This window comes from Manacus vitellinus, unplaced genomic scaffold (genome assembly GCF_001715985.3).
Source record: "Manacus vitellinus isolate BGI_N305 unplaced genomic scaffold, ASM171598v3 scaffold_65_pilon, whole genome shotgun sequence".
In the NCBI taxonomy this organism is placed as follows: domain Eukaryota; kingdom Metazoa; phylum Chordata; class Aves; order Passeriformes; family Pipridae; genus Manacus; species Manacus vitellinus.
The window spans coordinates 2804727-2823827 of record NW_021940724.1 but is presented as its reverse complement, the minus strand read 5'-3'; the positions used below and the strand labels follow the sequence as shown (position 1 = coordinate 2823827).

The window sequence follows — 19101 nt, the reverse complement described above, 5'->3', positions numbered from 1 at the left end:
AGTGAAAGGGGAGGCAGGCTCAGCACCAAGCCCAGCTTCAAACCGGTGACCCGGAGGTGAAGGGCCCCTTCTCCTGTTACTAATCCCCTCAGCCACACAAGCCTCCTGAAAATGATGCTTTGGTTTTATTGCCACAGGGGTCATTTATAAAATCATAAAACCCAGAGTGAGAAACCAGCCCAGTGGCAGCAAGGCCGAGCATGCACAGAAATAGCTCATCCAAAGAGCCAAGTTCGGCCCTCCCATGGCATCCTGAGTGGTTCAGTTGACTAAATGTGAGCAGTTCTGATTCATGGAGAGGAGGAGGAAATGGATAAACAACTTACCAAAAGCTAATTCTTTATTATTGCAACCAGAAATGACCAAAGACGGTGTATTTTGCATGTCTGCACATTTACACGTGGAAAAAACCAAGAAATCAGGTTTGCAACAGCCAACAATTCAAAATAATATAAAATAAAAAGTCAAACCCAGTAACTTTCTTGACTGGTAATTAGGAGGGACGGAATATAAACGAGGTGGCATCGAACAAAGCAGGTAACAGTGCACTTTTAATAAACCAATTTCATCCATATCTCCACTGATTTGCAATTTAACAGTTCTATCAGCAAAGCCTCATTTCCCTAACTGGACTGGTACTTTTATAAACATGACTAATTCATTCTCATTAATATCAATTTGGATGCATTTAAAAAATAACTCTTAATATCTGCACAATAGGTTAAAAGGCTATATTCTCCAACATCAGATGTTTCCAATGCATGGCTTAAAGTAGAAATATCCCCAAATTAAGCAACGAAATCTAAAATTCATTAGAAAACAAAAGGCCTACATTTTTTTTTCAAGATTTATTCCTATTTAGCTCTGAGATACATTGCACTACACTATATAATACTGACTTTTATTTTTTTTTTTTGTCTGCAATTTCCCCCCATATTTTCAAAGGGGAATGTGACTTGTGTTCACTTTACTGGTCTTTCCAAGGGGGATACACAGAGCAGAGGAACACATCTGCATCTCCCCCACCTAAACACGATCCCGATCCTTTTGGCAAACTCACTACTATTTGTTAAAAAAAAAAAAAAGGAGAAAAAAAGAAAAAAAAAGCTCCTTTCCAGCTACAGATTAACACACCGTAGCTGCCACCAGAAGTGCAGAGCCCCCCTGGCCTAAGCTCCCAATTCAGAAGGCATTTAAGCACATGTATAACCAAGTGTGGGAACAGGCTCCTTGAAGGCAATAGGATTACTCACTTCTTAAGAAGTTACCACATGTTTAAGTATCTGAATCGAGGCCTAATTACGGTGCTGGCCGTCTCCTCGTGCATGCACTGCTGGGGCAGGGCTTGCCAATCCCTCACAGCCATGAGGACAGGGCCTGTGTCACACGGGCTTTTAGTAGCTGCTAGGTTTGTATTCTCAGGGCAAACGACAACAAAAATCCTCAAACCCTACAAAATAATAAAATAAAAAAAAAAAATTACTTTATAAATATCGGGTATTTACACATGTGAAAATCTTTTAATGGGAGAAGTGTTTTTACACACCGATGAAATGTACAAGCCATGAAAAGGTACGTTGACAAAGACTAAGAAAAAACCAAAACAAACAAAAAAATACCAACCAAAAATCAAAGTATAAAATATATTACAGGTCCACCAAAAGAAATTCACACGGAAGAAAAAAATCGACACAATAGAAACTTTTTTTTTTTTAAAAATAGAAGATATATCACAAAAGCTTGAACATGTTTATTTCATGTTAGTACTAAAAATCAAGGAAAAAAGCTTCATATATTCTCGTCACAAAAATATTTACCAGCCACTTTTTATTTCCACATTATGATTATCTGGCTCAGCAGGAGTCGAGGCTGAACTGTATCCAGACTACAGAAATCATTCCAGAAGGTTGTCTCAGTTTACAACTTACTGCAATTTACATTTTCTCCTCCTCTCAGCACCTTCCTGCAAAGGTTCAAGAGGGCTTAATAACAAATCGAGAAGGAATAGGACAGATATCTGTATTTACAACATTCATCCGTGTTGCTGCCGAGCCACAGGAGCGGGAGCGGCACCAGGAACCACCCAAGTCTTCACAGCGCTCTGTGCAAATTCCCCTTGGGAAGGGAAACAACAGCATGAGAATGTGCCAAAATCCAATCCCCTGGGCTCGGATGGTCTGTGGAACCCAACAGCCCCCGAGCGAGGGCATCTCCTCGCCCCGGATTCGCTCCAGAGACACAACCCCAACAGCCGGTGGCGGAGGGGGACACGAGCAGGATGGATCCCTCCCGCAGCCGAGTCAGGGCGGGAGGTGCCGCGGCGACCGCACGACTTCAGTCCGCTGTGCTGTCCTCAGTGCGCCCTGTGCTTCCTCTTCTTGTGTTTTTTATCCTTCCTTTTGTTGGCACACTTGGAGCAGAACCATTGCATCTCTTCTGGGGGTGCGGCAGTCAGCCCAACGCAAGGCCTGTGGGCAGGAAAATATTGTATCAGCTCGGTGGAGTAACGTTACTTCTGTTTCTTACCCCCCCCAAAAATACAACTTTTCAGTGGGAGACAGGTCTATTAATATAGCAGTTATATTATCATTCTCTTAATGAATGTAATGATCTAACAGAAACCTAAAAACTCTTGCTTTGAAACAAACAAAAAAATCAAAAGGATACTCAGATAAAAAACGTTATTTTAATAGAAAATATGCGTGCACTTTCAGGTGTAATAGACTAGATTTAAAAAATTTAAAATGCTTCTTTAACACATCTGCAAAAACCCCTATGATTTTATGTAGGTTTCTTTTAAAAAAACGCCTAAAAAGTGATTAATTCCCCCCAACTCTTTTGTAAAAGCTGACATTTATATTACCGTTCATACAATGCTTCATAATTTGAACTGTCTATCTGTATACACTGTGCTCATAATCCTGTAGTTCTCTCAAAATTACCAGAATCAGCAATATTTCCCAGCAGTTTCAAAAACAACCGTTATCACCAATGCCCATTAATTAAAAAGTAACTCTCCTTCACAGCTTAAAATCTGCTTTTTCAAATTTCAGAGCAACAGAGATAAAAATATCTCCCAGATTATTAAATTGGACACAGTAAAGCTATTTAAATATTCCCAACGTCACGAACTATTAAAAAAAAAAAAAGGTTTTTTAATAATATAGCCCCAATCTGCCAGGGACTGGCAGAGTAGGATGGATGAGAGGAACTTACCAGTGATACCAATCATCGCAGTCATCACAACCTATCATTGGACTGCCATCATCTGGCTTGTTACAGCCAGGACAGATCCAGATCTGGTTACCCCACTCGTCTCGGATCTGGTGCAAAGAAAAGCAAAGTTAGCTGGTTTTCAGGGCTAAGCAGGCAGGAAAATTGACATTAAAATAACAAAATAAAAGGTTTCTTGCTTATCTGACTAAGCCATTCAGCAGCCAGCGCTGCTATTTATGAGTTCTCTGATCATGAGAGCTCGGCGTTGTGTCGTAATTGATTTTCCTGCACTGCACATGACGACAAAATCATGTATTTTCCTGTGTTGTCCTGTAAACCAGTAAAGCCAGTTACACCACCCGACCTAAGCATGGGCATTCACACACAGCAGCCGGGGCTTAGGGACACAATTCCTTCTCTGTCTATACTTTTAAAATTCGACCCTGTTAATGGCAAGCAGGAGCCACGGCAGCCTCCTGCGTAAGATAACAGTCTTATATGCATGTAAAATATACAGCGCCGTGTGTATATATTGCTGCATTACTTATTAGCCAAAGTCTTCAACTCCAACGAGCTGATAAGATCAGGATATAAAAAAAGTTGTTACTGAGTAACTTTCCATTCCCCTTATGACATTTATGTCACAGTACAATTTACTAAAGGGTAAATGAAACAAGAAAGGCAGATCATTTACAGTGCGAGGCAGCTGCTCACCGGGTTTATCATATTCAGAGCTTTATGCATTTTTTTAATGTTTATATCCCGCTGGACCCCATTGTTTGTGTTTTTAAACTTCCAGTGGTTTCTTGAACAGCTCTTTGGTAAAAACATACACGCAAAATGTCACAAAATCCACCTGAAGGAGTGCAATTAACAACACAAAGTACAAAATGTCTGGGGTATTACCCTGACTCCATCATTCCTTTATGAAGATTTGCACATTATCGCTGAATCTCAAAAACAGAAACTGTTTTGTTCTCAGCTTTTGTGCATTTACACATATCTCAGGCAATAACTTTTTCCTATCTGCACAGCTTATAAAAGTGATATTAAAAAGTAGCAGATGAAAAGCCCCAAATGTTCTTGGTAAAAAAAAAGAAAAAAAAAAAAAAGCCACTACACGGTGGTCTGTACATCTTACACCACTTCCTGAAAAATCAATAGGAATGTACCAGAGCTGCAACCAGCACATCACTCTTCCCTGACTCCTCTTAAAGCCCTGAATGTTTTTGTGGTTTAAAACTCGAAAATACAAGGTCTAGGAATACTAAGCAGGAAACAATCCCCATCCCAAAAGCGATATGTAGTAGGCAACGTCATAAAACGAACTCGATTTCTGAGCTGATTGATTGCAATAATCATTCCTATCTACCATCTAATCTCACATCTCCAAAGTCATTTTAAGTTGGTAAAGAAGCATCTGCTCCTCAGGTGTCTGGGCTTGGTGTGAAGAGATCCGGAGGTATTTTAGTGGGATAACCCCGCTGGGGAGGGAGGGGATGCTGTGCCATGGTGCTGCAGAGAAGGAGTGCTGTGGGATGTTGGGCTGAGGGCTACAGCCTTTTACAACCTGCTTGAACAACCTGGCTGCACCCACATCATCCCCCAGGCATGGGTACCCCATTTCTGGTGCTGCCTGTTTCGGGCACTGGCCGTGCCAGGTGTAGGTAGAGCTGTTTGATGTTGCCCCATTAGAAAACAGACACACTAACTTTTCAAAACTTAGTTTTTCAGCATTTTTTCCCCCTGCAGAATGCCTGTCTCAGGGTCTCAGGGGCTGGAGAGGGGCAGGGTGGTCTATAATCACCAAAACCTCTGCCTGTTTGTTAAACAAAAACTTGGGCTGCTGAACAAGGATACTAAAAATATTGCATAACTTCTCGTTCCTTAATGAGCCAAGGGTCGTGGAAGGAGGGACAGGATGGGATTGCTGAAGGCTGTGTCAGTACAAACCCGTGAGAGCTCAAGAGCAGAGCACACGTACTGATCCTACACAGAGATCCCACAGCACTTCCTTTTTTTTTTTAAACTATAAAATCACCCTCCCATCCTCCCCTGCAGAAGGGAGTTGTGCACTTCTGTCACACTGGCTCCACTCTTATCTCTACAAAGAGTTTTCCCGTGTGACCTGGGGAAAACCATGTCAACATTCTTAGTCCTGGGTTCCCTTCATACAGGAGGTTAATTGTTATTATTTTCTTCTTTTCCAACCTCTCCCTCAGCATTTTGACCTAAAAATGTCTCACATCAAGGTGTGTCTCTGCCTGTGCACATCATGGGATCCTAAAAGCCTTGGTTTCAACTATAATGTTGTCAAACATTATTTTTCACAAGGGCATGTAGTGATAGGACAAGGGGAAATGGTCTTAAGTTGAAGGTGAGTAGGTTTAGATTAAACATTAGGAAAAAAATCTTTACTGTAAGGGCGGTGAGGCACTGGCACAGGTTACCTAGAGACATTGTGGATTTTCCATCCCTGGAAGTGTTCAAGGCCAGGTTGGATGGGGTTTTGAGCAACCTGGTCTAGTGGAAGGTGTTCCTGCCCATGGCAGGTGTGTTAGAACTGGATGATCTTTAAGGTCCCTTCCAACCCAAACCATTCTGTGATTCCATGGTTCTACGAAAAGAAAGAAATAACCTGGAGCATCCATGTCCTCTGAATTCTCCATAAGGTGCTAAGAGTGTTACCACTAGAGGTACCCAGGCAAAGTTCTAGGTTTTCCTTCTTTAACATAATCTCTTAAATTATTTCTTTTCATGCTTACTGAAGAAAATGGGATGTAGTGAAGTATTTAGGAAATGTTTCTCTTTTAGAGTAAATTTCCAAGTTTCTGGGCACTACTGTAATATTTAAGAGTGACACTGGGTTTACACCTGAGATACCAAAGGTGAGGATTTGTATCCTGCACCCTAAAGATATGCACAGCCTATGTGACATTGTCCAGTGCTGTAACTAACTCGGGAGTGAAATGGAGCAGCTGTTTAAATAGAGATCAGCAACATGATACAGCAGTTTAAGTCCAGCAGGGAAAAGCACCTTTTCCAGCAGAGTAGATTTACACTAGGAATTGTTATAAAAACAGGAATAAAAAAAAAATCAGCTATAAGTTGCAATTAAAGCTCAGACAGCTGTAATAAAAACAATTTTTAGGTGTTTTAAATGGTGAGATTTTTAAACTGCTACCCACTGCAGCTAAGCAAGGTGTCACCAATCAAGCTGGAATTCAGCCAGGACATTGGAGGGTGACACTGCTACAGTTGTGAACGGTTACTGCTGCTCTTCCAGGACCAGGAATGCTCAGGACTTCATTTTACCTTCCATCTAAAGCAGAAACTCGCAGCAGCATAGGAATCCAAGTCCTACCCAGAGGCATACCCACATTCTTTTAGGGAATGTAGCTCCTACACCATGCTAGATGGGAGACTTTTCCAAAAGAATGAAGAATGCCACCAGACTGAGGACAAGTACAGAGTATGTGTCAAACACATTAATGAAATGTAGACTAATGAACTATCTACAGACTTCTGAGATGCACAAACGTTTGCAATTTCTGTATGTTGAGGAAACCAGGAAAGAGATTAGTGGACTCTACACATTTCAAATGAGGGCTAAGTCAAATTCTTGATGTTGTATGAGGGCTTTGTACTTTACCTGACTGACAGCAAAATCTATGGTGAGTTTGACATTTGAGGTTTCAATTCAGCACTTCTGAAAGCATCTATAAAAAACTTCCTCATCCAAAAATAAGTACTCTAGCTCAGTTAGCAGAAAATACCCAAGTGGGATATAAGTAGACTCGTTAGAAGAAACTTAAATATGGAACTAGGAACAAATGAAAAAGTCAGCCCAAGCTGTAGTGTTTTAGTTAAGCTATTAACCCCTCAAAACATGTGCATGGAAACAAGGGCTGGATAAACAACAGGAGCAACATCACAAGCTGAGGAACCATGAGTTTGAGATGATGAGTCACCCAGGAGCTCAGCAATTCCAGAGATGAATGTCCCTGGCACTGGGACAGAAGACAGCAGCGTGTGTTACCTACCACGTACGTACTGACGGTCTCGGTCACCACGCTCCGAACCGGAGCTTTGGAGCCTCCGGCCGCCGACACGGCGGGAGAGGGTGGTGGGATCAGGACTGGAGAGACGGTGGCCTGTGGAGGAGGAGGAGCTGGAGCTGGAGGAGGGGTCACGTGAACGGGAGCTGGCACCGGTGACGGCACGGGCGGAGGCGTTTTGGGCCGGGTCACGGGAGCGGAAGGTTTGGCCTCTGGAGCTGGCACCACTTTGCTGATGACTCTGTGGGACCAAAAATGAGGATCATTAGAGTTGGTGGGTGAGAAAGCAAAGATCCATCACCGACTAGACAGAAAGGAAATATAGTGCAGCTAATTCACATCACCTTGGAGTCACCAAAGAGGCTGTTTCAACCCAACACAAGGACTGCTGTCATTGCTACACCCATCCATCTACAGGACAAAGCACAGAGCCATGACCAAGTGAATGCCAGGACAGCCTGAACCACTCTGTGCCTCGCTGTCATATAAATATTCTCTGTGGCTTTACTAAACCTTGTTTCGTTAAGTTTTATTACATTAGCCCAATTTGTGGGAAATATTAGAAAGGAAAGTTAATCAGCTGTGAACAGCACTGATTTTAATCTTCAAACTGAGAGACGATATCATCCTCTTAAGATCCTGCATTAGGGGGTTCTGCAAATATTTGCTAGTTTGGTATTTCTTTCCCCAAATGTTTATGAAATCAGCAGTGGATCTAGTCAGGACAAATAAATGACGCACACTATATACTCAGCAGATAAAATATTGCTACTTACTTGAGTAGCTGAAGTAGACAGGATGTAGCTCTAGTAAATACACAGTATAGAATAATCTTGCCCAGGAAGGGGGATACATAGAGGACCCAACGTTTATTAATGACTGTTGATACACAGTGTTATTGATGTGCATGCAATTTAACAGACAAGCCAGAAAAAGCCCTTACTATAAGGCTCTAGGTTAGAAGCATAAAGAGAAGGATGTTTTAGAAAACAGAACCAAAAAAAAACCCCTCAAACAAAACACAGGATAGGTCTATTTGTTTTACCACATTTTGGTAAATCATTTAACTAATTTATTTATATTTGAATGGTAACTGTGGGAGTGCAATTGATTTGTGATGGGACAGTATGAAGAGGGTGTTTTAAAGAAAGGTTAGGCATTCCTGAGAGGACTGCCTAAGCAAGCAAAAAATGGAGACATCAGTAGAAAAACCATGACAAAAATCAAATTGCAACAACTCCTGAGAACCAAGAATGTCCAGCTCCACCATCAATGGGAATTTTACGTTCAACTTTAGAGTTTACTGCAACTCTCTTACGGTACTCCAAAGGCAGTATCACAACACCAACTACAATGTGATAAATTGTCTGCATTTTAAGTCAATACTCCAAGCCATCACTTGAGAAAGGCTTGGAATGATACAGTTTTTAATGCTTGGCTGAAGTAATGGTGCTTTTTCTCCCAAGATATGCCACTTGCACTACAAAATCAGAACTATGGCAAGTTATAGTAAAAACAGACTTAGGAAAAGGAAACCGAGGAATGGGTTTGGTATTCCTGCCTAACCTCCAGCTGCAGCATCACACCTACCTTCCAAGACCTACTAGGAGTGACCAGGGGAAGAAAACCAAAGTCAAGGAGGTTTAGAAATTTAGAGTGAAGCGGAATCTGAAAGGCATTCGATGATTTTCCATCAGCAACACTGAAGACATTCACACCACTCATTGATTGCTTCAGGTACCTAATGTGGGAGCTCAGGCTCTTTATATGTGTCAGTAAGGTGCTAGACTGTGAGTCAGTGCAGGACTCCTAATTTATGTTGTCTGTGACTTGCAGAAGGAAGGAAGTCCTAATATCAGGCCATCATAGGAGCAACCTACACATCAAAACCAGGCTCTTTCTCCTGTTAGTGGGGTATATCCAAACCCCCACTGTTATCTCCTACCAAGAAAGTTTTCTCTTTTGCTCACAATGTGTTTCTGGTTTAGTGAAAGTCTCAGTGTGTGGCTCCCTGGGCTCCTGCCAGACTGGCCACCCCAACCCAGATGCTTCTTTTGTGCCTTCCTCCTTCCACTGCTCACATAGAGAGCCCTGGCTCCCAATATGAAAGCCCAAGACCTTGCTGGTGCCAATACTCCCATGGTTTGCAAAGTCACCCTCATGGCTTGAGAGCCACCTCTCAGTAAACAAACTCTTAGCAATAATAAAAGTGAGGAAAGCAAAATATTGGCACAGCAAAAGTCATTTGGATGGTTTCAAACATCATTACCCCTTCTTTCCCCGCCTCCCTCTTCTACCTCCTGCAAGTAAACAAAGTCCTGCTATGAGTTCTTCAGGGAGTCAACCCTCCCCAAGTCTAGACTAAGAAATGTATTAGCTAATAGGATTTTAAACACAACTTTGCACACAGTGTAAACAGTTTGAAAGAAGTATTAGCTAATATAATTTGAATAAGACTGACCATGCCCAGCTAACATATGAAATTAAATTGCAGAATTTCTTGATCCAAAGCCAGGTTCTTCTCCTTGCACAGGGTCTTCGAAGCCACTCTGCTAATAACTGCAGAAGCTCCAAGGAATACCACATGAAATCTTCCAAAACTACAAATATTCATTAGGGAGCGACACACACTCATTGATTGGCTGGTTTGCTTGGAGTGTGCAATTAGGACATGTTCAGTATATAGGGCAGCTTGTTTATCTTGATTTTAGAGCTCAGTTATCAAAACAGGAGATCGGCATTTCGGAGCACGCTTGGGCCTACCACTCCCTTGGGCTAATGAAGTTCAGAGACTTCAGACTCCAGAGTGGAGAAATGAATGGTTTTGTGCTACACCATTAGAGGAGATGGAGTAATCTCAGCGAGGGTGGTTTAGCCTGTCCTGGAGAAGGGGCTGCACACATGGCAATATGGAGGTGGGGAGAAATCAAAGGGAAATAGCAGTCCCACGACTAATAATTAATGTTACTTCAGACTTGGAGAGAAACCTGATATCAAAACAGTATGTAAATGATGGCAAGATTTATGAGCTGCGTTTTACAGACAGGAAAATTGAGGCACGGAGCACACTGCAAGTAGGCAGCACTCACTACGATCCTCCTGGTATCTAAATCCACTTTAAATCTCTGCTAGGATTTAAACTCTTTCTCCTGTTAGTGGGGTACATCCTAGAGATTTTAAATCCTAGCAGGATTTAAACTCTACCTTGGGACATCACCATACATTTATGGTTGCCTTCTTTCCCAAATGTGTTTTCATAAGCTTCCAAAATCATCACTAGGTCTGCATGTACAATGCTATATAAGACAAACTTTCACCTCCTTCCCCACACCAACCCAAACCCTCTAAAACTGAGGCTGGGCGAGTATTTTTTGTAGAAATCAAACACAAATGAACATCAACCAACAACAACACACTCAAGAGTCCTGAGACAAGAACAGCACTTCTCTGCAGGTTGCTTGCCTAGTGATGTAGCACAAACATATTCTACACCGAGAGATAAAAAGTCAATTAAAAGTTGGTTTTGAATCAAAATAGTTCCTCTGGAATAAAGGGGTGTGAGAAAACCTTTGGAATACATGTGGTAATAAGAGACTCCATAAACCATAACTAAAGGTTACCACCCCCTTTGAAAAAAAAAATCAACCCCGAATTAATGCAAACACTGGTTTACATTAATTGTAATCTGTATCTGGTTGTGTCCAACCTAAATTCACTTTGGGTTTCTTTTTAAATGCCAGCAGGAACTGTGCTGTTCACAGAACCTCAGTATATTGATCACTGAACGCACATATTGATTTGTCACACAGTGCCCAGCAGTAGCCAAGAAAACATATCTGAACATAAAAAAAGGGGAAAAGCCTAAGGGACATGAAATTTAAAGTGGAAGGACAGAAAGACAGAAAAATCCTCAAATACCATGATTACAATGAAGAATACTATTTTTCTGTGTTGGTTTTTTATAACCCCTTTGTTAAAGGGCAGAGCATGAAGCTTCCCGACAATGGTATTTTCAAGATATTTTAATTCCTCCCAATCTGCTCCAGTGCAAGCAGCACTTCAAGCCTATATGAGAACTTAATGATCTTTCATTGCCAGTTCTGCTCAACTACATCAAGGCTGAGCTGGGCCAAGCCCAAGGTAACACACAACAGGGTGAAATATCCAGGTCTCAGTTGAAGAGCCAGATCAGAGAATCACAGAATGGTTTGGGTTGGAAGGGACCTTAAAGACCATCCAGTTCCAACCCCCTGCCATGGGCAGGGACACCTTCCACTAGATCAGGTCGCTCAAAACCCCATCCAACCTGGCCTTGAACACTTCCAGGGACGGGGCATCCACAGCTTCTCTGGGCAGTGCCTCACCAACCTCGAGAGTACAGAATCGGTGCTTATCTACTGGTTTAAAACTGTACCCAACACCATATTGAGGAGAAGGAAGAAAAGCAAACTTCGGTGAAGTTTATTTGTTTCAAGAGTTTAACCTAATATCTCTACTCATAATGGTAGACAGAATGAAAACCCGTTTTAGTCATCACTCCAGGGCAGTCACTCCATTTACAGCCACATATCTGAACCCAAACAGGATGAAACTGAAGTGTCTGCTTGCAGGAAAAGTGCAAATTCTACCAAAGTCTGAAGTGTCATGACAGGTCAGTTGGTTTATAATTGGTTCTACGTGGCATGAGCTGTAACATGCTACATTTGGAGCAAAATGAAGCTCCAAGGTGTGAAATGGTTTCCTATCTTTGGAAGTAATTTATTTGATTCCATTCTGATCCTTATGGTTGAAAGCCCCATTGACTGCTTCACAGAAACACAGGGAAAATACATGTGCACGGAAAGGAAATGGCTTTTCAAAAATAGGATATGAGCCACAGGGCTGAATGATTGCTATGGGTGATGAGCTCCAAAAAAATGCTGTATCAGTACCCTGAAAGGTGTAGTAAAAAAATCACAGTAATCTTTGTTTCTCAGAGGCAGAGCTACAGGGAAGCTGTTTCTCTGCCCAAAGGAAAAAAAATATTTGAAAAGTCCTAATTCTTTTCTGAACCCATGACCCATTTTTAAGCAAGGAGCAGGAGCTAAAGGGGCCTTCGTAAGCAGGAAAATGACACCATCAACTCCACTGACGTAATTAAAACTAGTGCAATTCACTTGGATTATTAATCATCATATTATCTACTAGTTTTGATATTCCCTTCTTGATATAAATTCCTCGGTGCTAGAAACTATTTCATTACTGAAAAATCTCACATCTGGAACTGAGGTTGTTGCACCAGAAAAAAACCTAAATACTCTAAGACCTATGGGTAAGAGTGTCAAAAACACCTCAGGGAATTAGGAAGATTTCCATATGGTTTAGATTCTTCACAGATTAGAGGTGATTTTGAAAATTTTATTCCAACCCTGGAGGAGAATCAGTGTAATTTAAGCTCTGTAATGTAGGCTAATTCCCATATTACTTTTAGAAAGGGAAATTTAGTTGCTGTGTATTATGCCCTGCTGAATATTTTACTCTGTGCAAACAAGTCATGTTGGCAAACAGAAGCTCCACAAGTACACGCTCTGACCAACTCATGAGTCTGAGTGCCAAAAAGCACCAAACCTCCAGCAGAGCCCCAAGCAATTCTGCAAGTGAAGACTTCAGCACTTAAAACATCACCTGCCACGCGATATTCTTCTCTGTCAAGGAAAATTAACTTGGAGCACTTATTCCAACACCCATTTTTGTAGACACTGTCTCCCCCAGGCAAGCATGTTGACCTTCAGTGGTGCACATGGAGCTCCACAGCCCATTCTCCATTTCAGTGGAGCTGCAGGGGGGGGCTCAGCCTGGAGAAAAGGAGGTCAGGGGGGACCTTCTCACTCTCTACAAGTCCCTGATAGGAGCTTGTAGTGAGGTGGGCATTGGCTTCTTTTCCAAAGTAACAAGGGAAAGGACAAGCAGAAATGGCCTCAAGTTGCACCAAGGAAGGTTTACATTGGATATTAGGGAAAATTTCTTCATGAAAAGGGTTGTGAAGCCCTGGAACAGGTTGCCCAGGAGAAGTGGTGGGGTCACCTTCCCTGTAGGGATTTAAAAGACATGCAGATGTGGCACTTTGGGACAAGGTTTAGTGGTGGCCTTGGCAGTCTTGGGTTAATGGTTGGACTTGATGATCTTAGATGTCTTTTATAACCTAAATTATTCTATGATTCTACAATTCTATCACTGTGGCAAAGCCCCACAAACACCTCTTCCTGGGCAAGTGAGTCTAGTGATTTCACAGGCATTGTATCACCTAATCCCATTCACAAGTTTGCTGAGCTTCATCTTAAAACCAGTTAATCTTTTTGTCCCCACCATCACCCTGTTCCAGGCTCTCACTGCTCTGGTGTCACAGCAACCTTTTCTAATTTCCAGCCTACATTCATAGCCAATTAAGTCCCATTTGCTTTTGTGCCAATATCGTTCTTCAGCTTAAATTGCTTTCACCCTCCAAAATGTTTACTTGCCTGAGGTATTTGTAGCCAGCAATCATAACCCCTCTTCACATGCCAGACTAAACACACAAAGTTGCTCTCCTAACACAGACTCCACTGTGTTCTCCCTAACAGTGCTCCAAGCCCTGCTCTGCACCTGCTCTTCCCATTTCACACAGAGTGGGTCAGGTTGGAGGAGACCTCAGTGGGTCATCTGGTCCAACCTCCCTGCTCAGGCAGAGTCACCCCAGAGCACACGGCATAGGACTGTGTTCAGACAGTTCTTGAATATCTCCAGTGAGGGAGACTCCACATCCTCTGTGAGCAATCTGTTCCAGTGTTCTGTCACTGCACAGGAAGTAAGTTCTTCCTCATGTTCAAGTGGAATTTCCTGGGCATCAGTTTGTGCCCATTGCCTCCTGTCCTACTGCTGGGCACCACCAAGCAGAGCCTGGATCCATCCTCTGACACCTCCCTTTGGATACTGACACAAATTGATGAGGTCCCCTCTCAGCTCTCTCTTCTCAAGGCTGAACAGGACCAACTCTTTCAGCCTAATTCATCCTTCCTGAACACAAGCTGCCTTAAAGAACTGAACACAGTATCTCAGAAGAAGTATCCACAGGTTCTCATAGGACACTTCCCCTGTCTCTGCTAAAATCTCTTGCAATGCATCCCATTGTGACACTTGTATCACGTTGGCAACTCTGTCATTTTATGACCAACTAATGATCCCTCGCCCACTAAACGCCTACTGTAGTGACACACAAATCAGCTCTTTTCTTCTGGCTGAAGTTTTTATCAGTACACTTCAAATGCAAAGTCTTAACTGCAATTTTTTACTGAATTAAATATAATTTTTCCCTTCCATTCAAGGGGATCCAGTTCTTTCCAGACAATCAGCAGATCCTCATTTGTACCGACACGGTCCTGTAACCTTTCTGCCAACAAAAAGCATCAGTGTTCTACCTTATCCCGTGACAAAATTTTAAATGAAATTATTAAATCAAACCAGTTGCATCCTGTATGAATAACTCCTTCCAAAAGAACGGTGATCTTCTCTGTGCCTTCATTTCCATGATCCTTCTTTCCTTCTTTTCCTGTTTGCTCAATATCCTCCACAACATTTAATTCACTTTGACTTCATCTCCACAATCTTCTGTCTTGGACACATTAAATTCTTTGCTAACAGTCCTTCTCTCATAGAGATATGATGCTTATTCCCAACATTCCTTTGGAAGGAGCTATTCATACAATTCACTCTGTAGTCATTTTGCTGCAAGTGCCCCATTCCAACAGGCAGAAAACACCACTTTTGAATCCATTAGGTCTTCAGTCGAGCTGACATTTCGAGCTATCTCCTTTGGTTTACTCTTGAAATTGAATTGCAGGTTTTATACTGTTTATTTTCCCATTACTTTAAGTGAAACAGAGTTCTGCCCTTGGCCTCCACCCTCTGTATCTGTTACACCAGAGTATTTCTCCCAACAACCACAAGCACCTTTCTGTCGATGACTCCTAAATCTCCCTCCCATTCTTTCTCACCATTCTGGACATACATCTCTGGATGGTTCATTGCCAGTCTGACAAAACAAAACTGAGCTGGTAGCGTGGTGTCTTAGTATCTTTCATCTCTTTTATTTTTTTCTTCTCTTATCATCAATAACAAACATCTTCAATGTGAAAACCACCTGGCATCATCCCCTTCTGCTGAGCTCTCAGCAGCAAAACCAGAAGCTGGTAAAACATGTTTATGTCAATGTGCTCTTTGCAAACTTTCTCTTATGTGTTCCCTGCAAACTGCTCTTTATTGTCATTTGTTTTGGGAACTGTTATGGGATGCACTATCTAGAAGCTTGCCCATAAACCCACATCTACTATCTCTGAAGGGAATTGGGGTAGCATATGAATTTTCCTAATTACCAGGAAATTATGCCAGTCTCTATAAAGCTGGAATTTTCAGCTTGTTACTGAGACATGTTTTTGAAAGAAGCAAGTAAGATGGTCAGTCCTGAACTCAAAACTCTGTACAGCTAAAGATCAATTGCTCACAGGACAACTTCACTAAATTCAGGTAGGACCATCTGTTCTTTTGTGGCTACTTCTTTATGGTCTTCTTGTTCATGTGCAGCTCCCAGGAACTATAACACAAATCCTTGGGTCTATAGAGTTTCCTCACTTTTGCTGAAAAACTTCGATAAAAGAATGAATAAAACGAAGTACCTCTGTGAAAGAGGAGAACAAATCAGCACCTTTGTCTTGCAGTCCTCTTCTATGGAAAGTCTATTTTTTAAACGAATACCCATCTGCATTTCTAATCTTTCACACATATTTGATCAGTTTCTGTTGTGCTTCAGAAGGGCAGTTGCCCATGGCCATTTACACAACCAATTCCCTCATGTGTCTAAACTTGCCTGAAGTAATTTTTTTTTTTTAATTGCGGTATACAGTATACAATTTTTTTTTTTTTACTCTTGAGCAATAAGCAGCAAAATCAAAGAATCTCACAGTAAGTTGTTTTGTTTTCTAATGACTCAAGCCTTTTTATGGATTCACTTTTGGAGTCATCACCCAATGTGGCCAGCAGCAAAATGAAAATAATTTGCCACAGCCTACTACCTACCATAAACAGGATGAATAATTAGTTGGGATGGCTTCAGTAATTAAAAAAAAAAGGAGGGGGGGGAGGAAAAAAGCTAAGGACTACATCTGAAGCTGTAAATTTAATTCACACTCAAGGAAGAAAAAGCTGTGCTGAATCACCTCTAGAAATATAAACAAAAATGATCATTTACTTGGTTTGGTAAAAGGGATATGGTATTCTTCACCTATTTTTCATGTAAAAGCAGCAAGGGAGAGGCTGGGGAACCTCCACCAAGTGAAAGAGCCTTTTGGATGGATACAGGACCACACATGTGGATTTTACTGCAGGATTTGAACCAATATGTTACACTAAAAAAGAACAATTGGGAAAGGGATATGAATTATACCCGAGACAATATCTTCATTAAAATACATTCAGCATTTAAAAAGGCATCGAAAATCAGTCCTCCAGCTTCTACAATTTAAAAGACTACAAACCAGAAAAACGCTGGTATGTCTATAAATACACACACAAAGATTGATGAAAGCTGTAAAGATCACTGGAATTCCTTCAGCACACCTTGGAGAGGAGCAAGATCATTTTTCATTACTGTGCCTCCTCACTTAGGTGGTCTGTCGATCATATCAAAAATGATTTCACCATTACACGCTCTTTTACAACGAAACCTGGATTGACACCCAGAGCATTAGCTCTGTCAACACACGGTTAACACGGTCCTTCTCTGCTGAAATAACTGGGAAGCCCATTAGCACAGCAATAAACACAGACTTCCACTGCCCAGACCCCACTGTTTAATTCTCCCAAACAGTGGTTTACCCTCCTTCATTTTTCTCCCCGAAGTATCACTTTTTCCCCCCCCTCCCTCCTCTTTGATTCCACAGTAAGTTCTCCTCCAGAGCTCTCTGCTGAATAAGCAGGGTAACACACACCGCCCACAGCTGTGTCCCACAATGGCCCCATGCTGTGCTTGCATTACGTCTTTCCAAGGATTTGGTCACGGTGCCTTAACTGCTCCAAACACTGCCTTTATTCATGGAAACGTGCGGAGGGAGGGGCTTCCAGCAGGATTCCTTTACCTGTTTCCCCACCACAAAACAGTGAAATAAATGGAATGGGTCACGAGCTACTTGGCTGGTAATGCAAACCTAGGGCTTGACAAGTCAATAAAAAGCCAATCCTTCCCTCCCCAGCCACACACAGGGAGCCAAGGCTGGAGGCAAACAGTTTGGATGTGCCAGCACAGGGAGCCTAATGAACCCCATTATTCAGCTGTTGTGGGCAAACACTATGAAGTCAGGAATCTAAATTGTCAAAGTCTGAGTAGCACTTAATAGCACCCAAAGTTCAGAAGTTTCTTCACATCCTCTGATTTACCTGTAGGAGAACAACCCTATTAAAAATTAAACCTCCTGAATATCCACCAAAGATGATACAGTAAAAATCAGATGCATTCTTGGAAACTACACATGGCAGAATTCTAGTTTAATTAAAACTAGCAGTGAAGTCGTGGATATCCAGCTTTTCTCCACAACTCACACAGAGCTTGAGCTGTTTTTAAAAAAGCACATATTCACATTACAGCAGCAACTACAGATCCCCAGTTAGCTTTGGGGAACAACAAAAAGCTCCCTCCCTAATTTATTGTCTTCAACCAGATCAGTAAAAAAGTATTGTGATGTATTTGCTAATACCTTCTTCTTCTTTCCACCCTTGGTGCCATGAGCTTTTTGAAGGCTGATTGTGTTATATGTGTGTGTAGTTTTCCCACAAAAATTCAATCTCTGAAGAGTTTGCAGTTCAAGTCTTTGGTAGATTAAGATTGTTGCAAACAGAAGGATCCATCATTAAGGCATGTTTTTTGGAGAACATTACCCTGCGATACAACGTGGTGGCTCTCTGCGTACTGCAGGTTAGATAATAAAATTTTACAGGATTTCAAAAAATATGAAGAACTGTTTTACTGCAATTCTGTTTGCCCAACTGTGCTGCACCTAAAATAACAAATTCTTGAGTAAATAGCACTGAAAGAGGGCAGGGTGAGGTTGGATATGGGGAAGAAATTCTTCCCTGTGAGGGTGGTGAGACGCTGGCACAGGTTGCTCAGAGAAACTGTGGCTGCCCCATCCCTGGAAGTGTCTGAGGCCAAGCTGGATGGGGCTTGGAGCAGCCTGGGATAGTGGAAGGTGTCCCTGCCCATGGCAGGAGGTGGAACAAGAAGGTCTTTATGAACCCTCTGAACCCAAGCTGTTATGTGATTCTGTCGTTCCAAACCCAAACCGTGTCCATCTGTGCATTACAGTTTCAATGAGGAGATGTTCTCCAGCTGCATTTCCTTTCAGGCTTCCATTTTTTCAGACACAGGCTATCTTGACAACTTATAAAAATGATGTGCTATTATTGTTTAGATCTTTGGTTTAGATGGAAAATCAAGAAACTTGGTGTAGTAAACCAGGTCCCCCTGTCCTCTTAGCCCCAAACATATGCTTCTGGGTCCCTGACATTACACAGAGAGGTCACCTCTATGGTCACAGAATAATTTCTCTACCTTGCCCCTTGGTTTTGAGATTCCCTACAGAGGATGTCAGCTGGCTGTGCTGGTGGCTTTTGTCATGGGAGTATCACATGAAAATAAGTTGGCCTTGGATTGATAATATCCTACCCAAGCAATACAAAGCTTTAGTGGAATCAATTAAATATCTGGATAACAAAATTTTTTCTATCCCTTAATCCTTTTAGGATTTTATTTCACAATCCACAG

At 41.9% G+C, this 19101-nt stretch overlaps 1 protein-coding gene across 1 annotated transcript in view; it reads right to left on the bottom strand.

Annotated features, from left to right (window-relative positions):
• Positions 1–322: 322 nt before the first annotated feature.
• The window catches only part of TAF3 (TATA-box binding protein associated factor 3), a 106754-nt gene continuing 87975 nt past the window's right edge, over positions 323–19101 (bottom strand). Inside the window, exons 4-6 of the mRNA XM_008926884.3 lie at positions 7260–7515; positions 3217–3323; positions 323–2468 (exon numbers count right to left, since the gene is read on the bottom strand). Coding sequence (XP_008925132.1) covers positions 2354–2468; positions 3217–3323; positions 7260–7515 — 478 coding nt within the window. The 3' untranslated portion in view covers positions 323–2353. The remainder of the gene's footprint in view (positions 2469–3216; positions 3324–7259; positions 7516–19101) is intronic.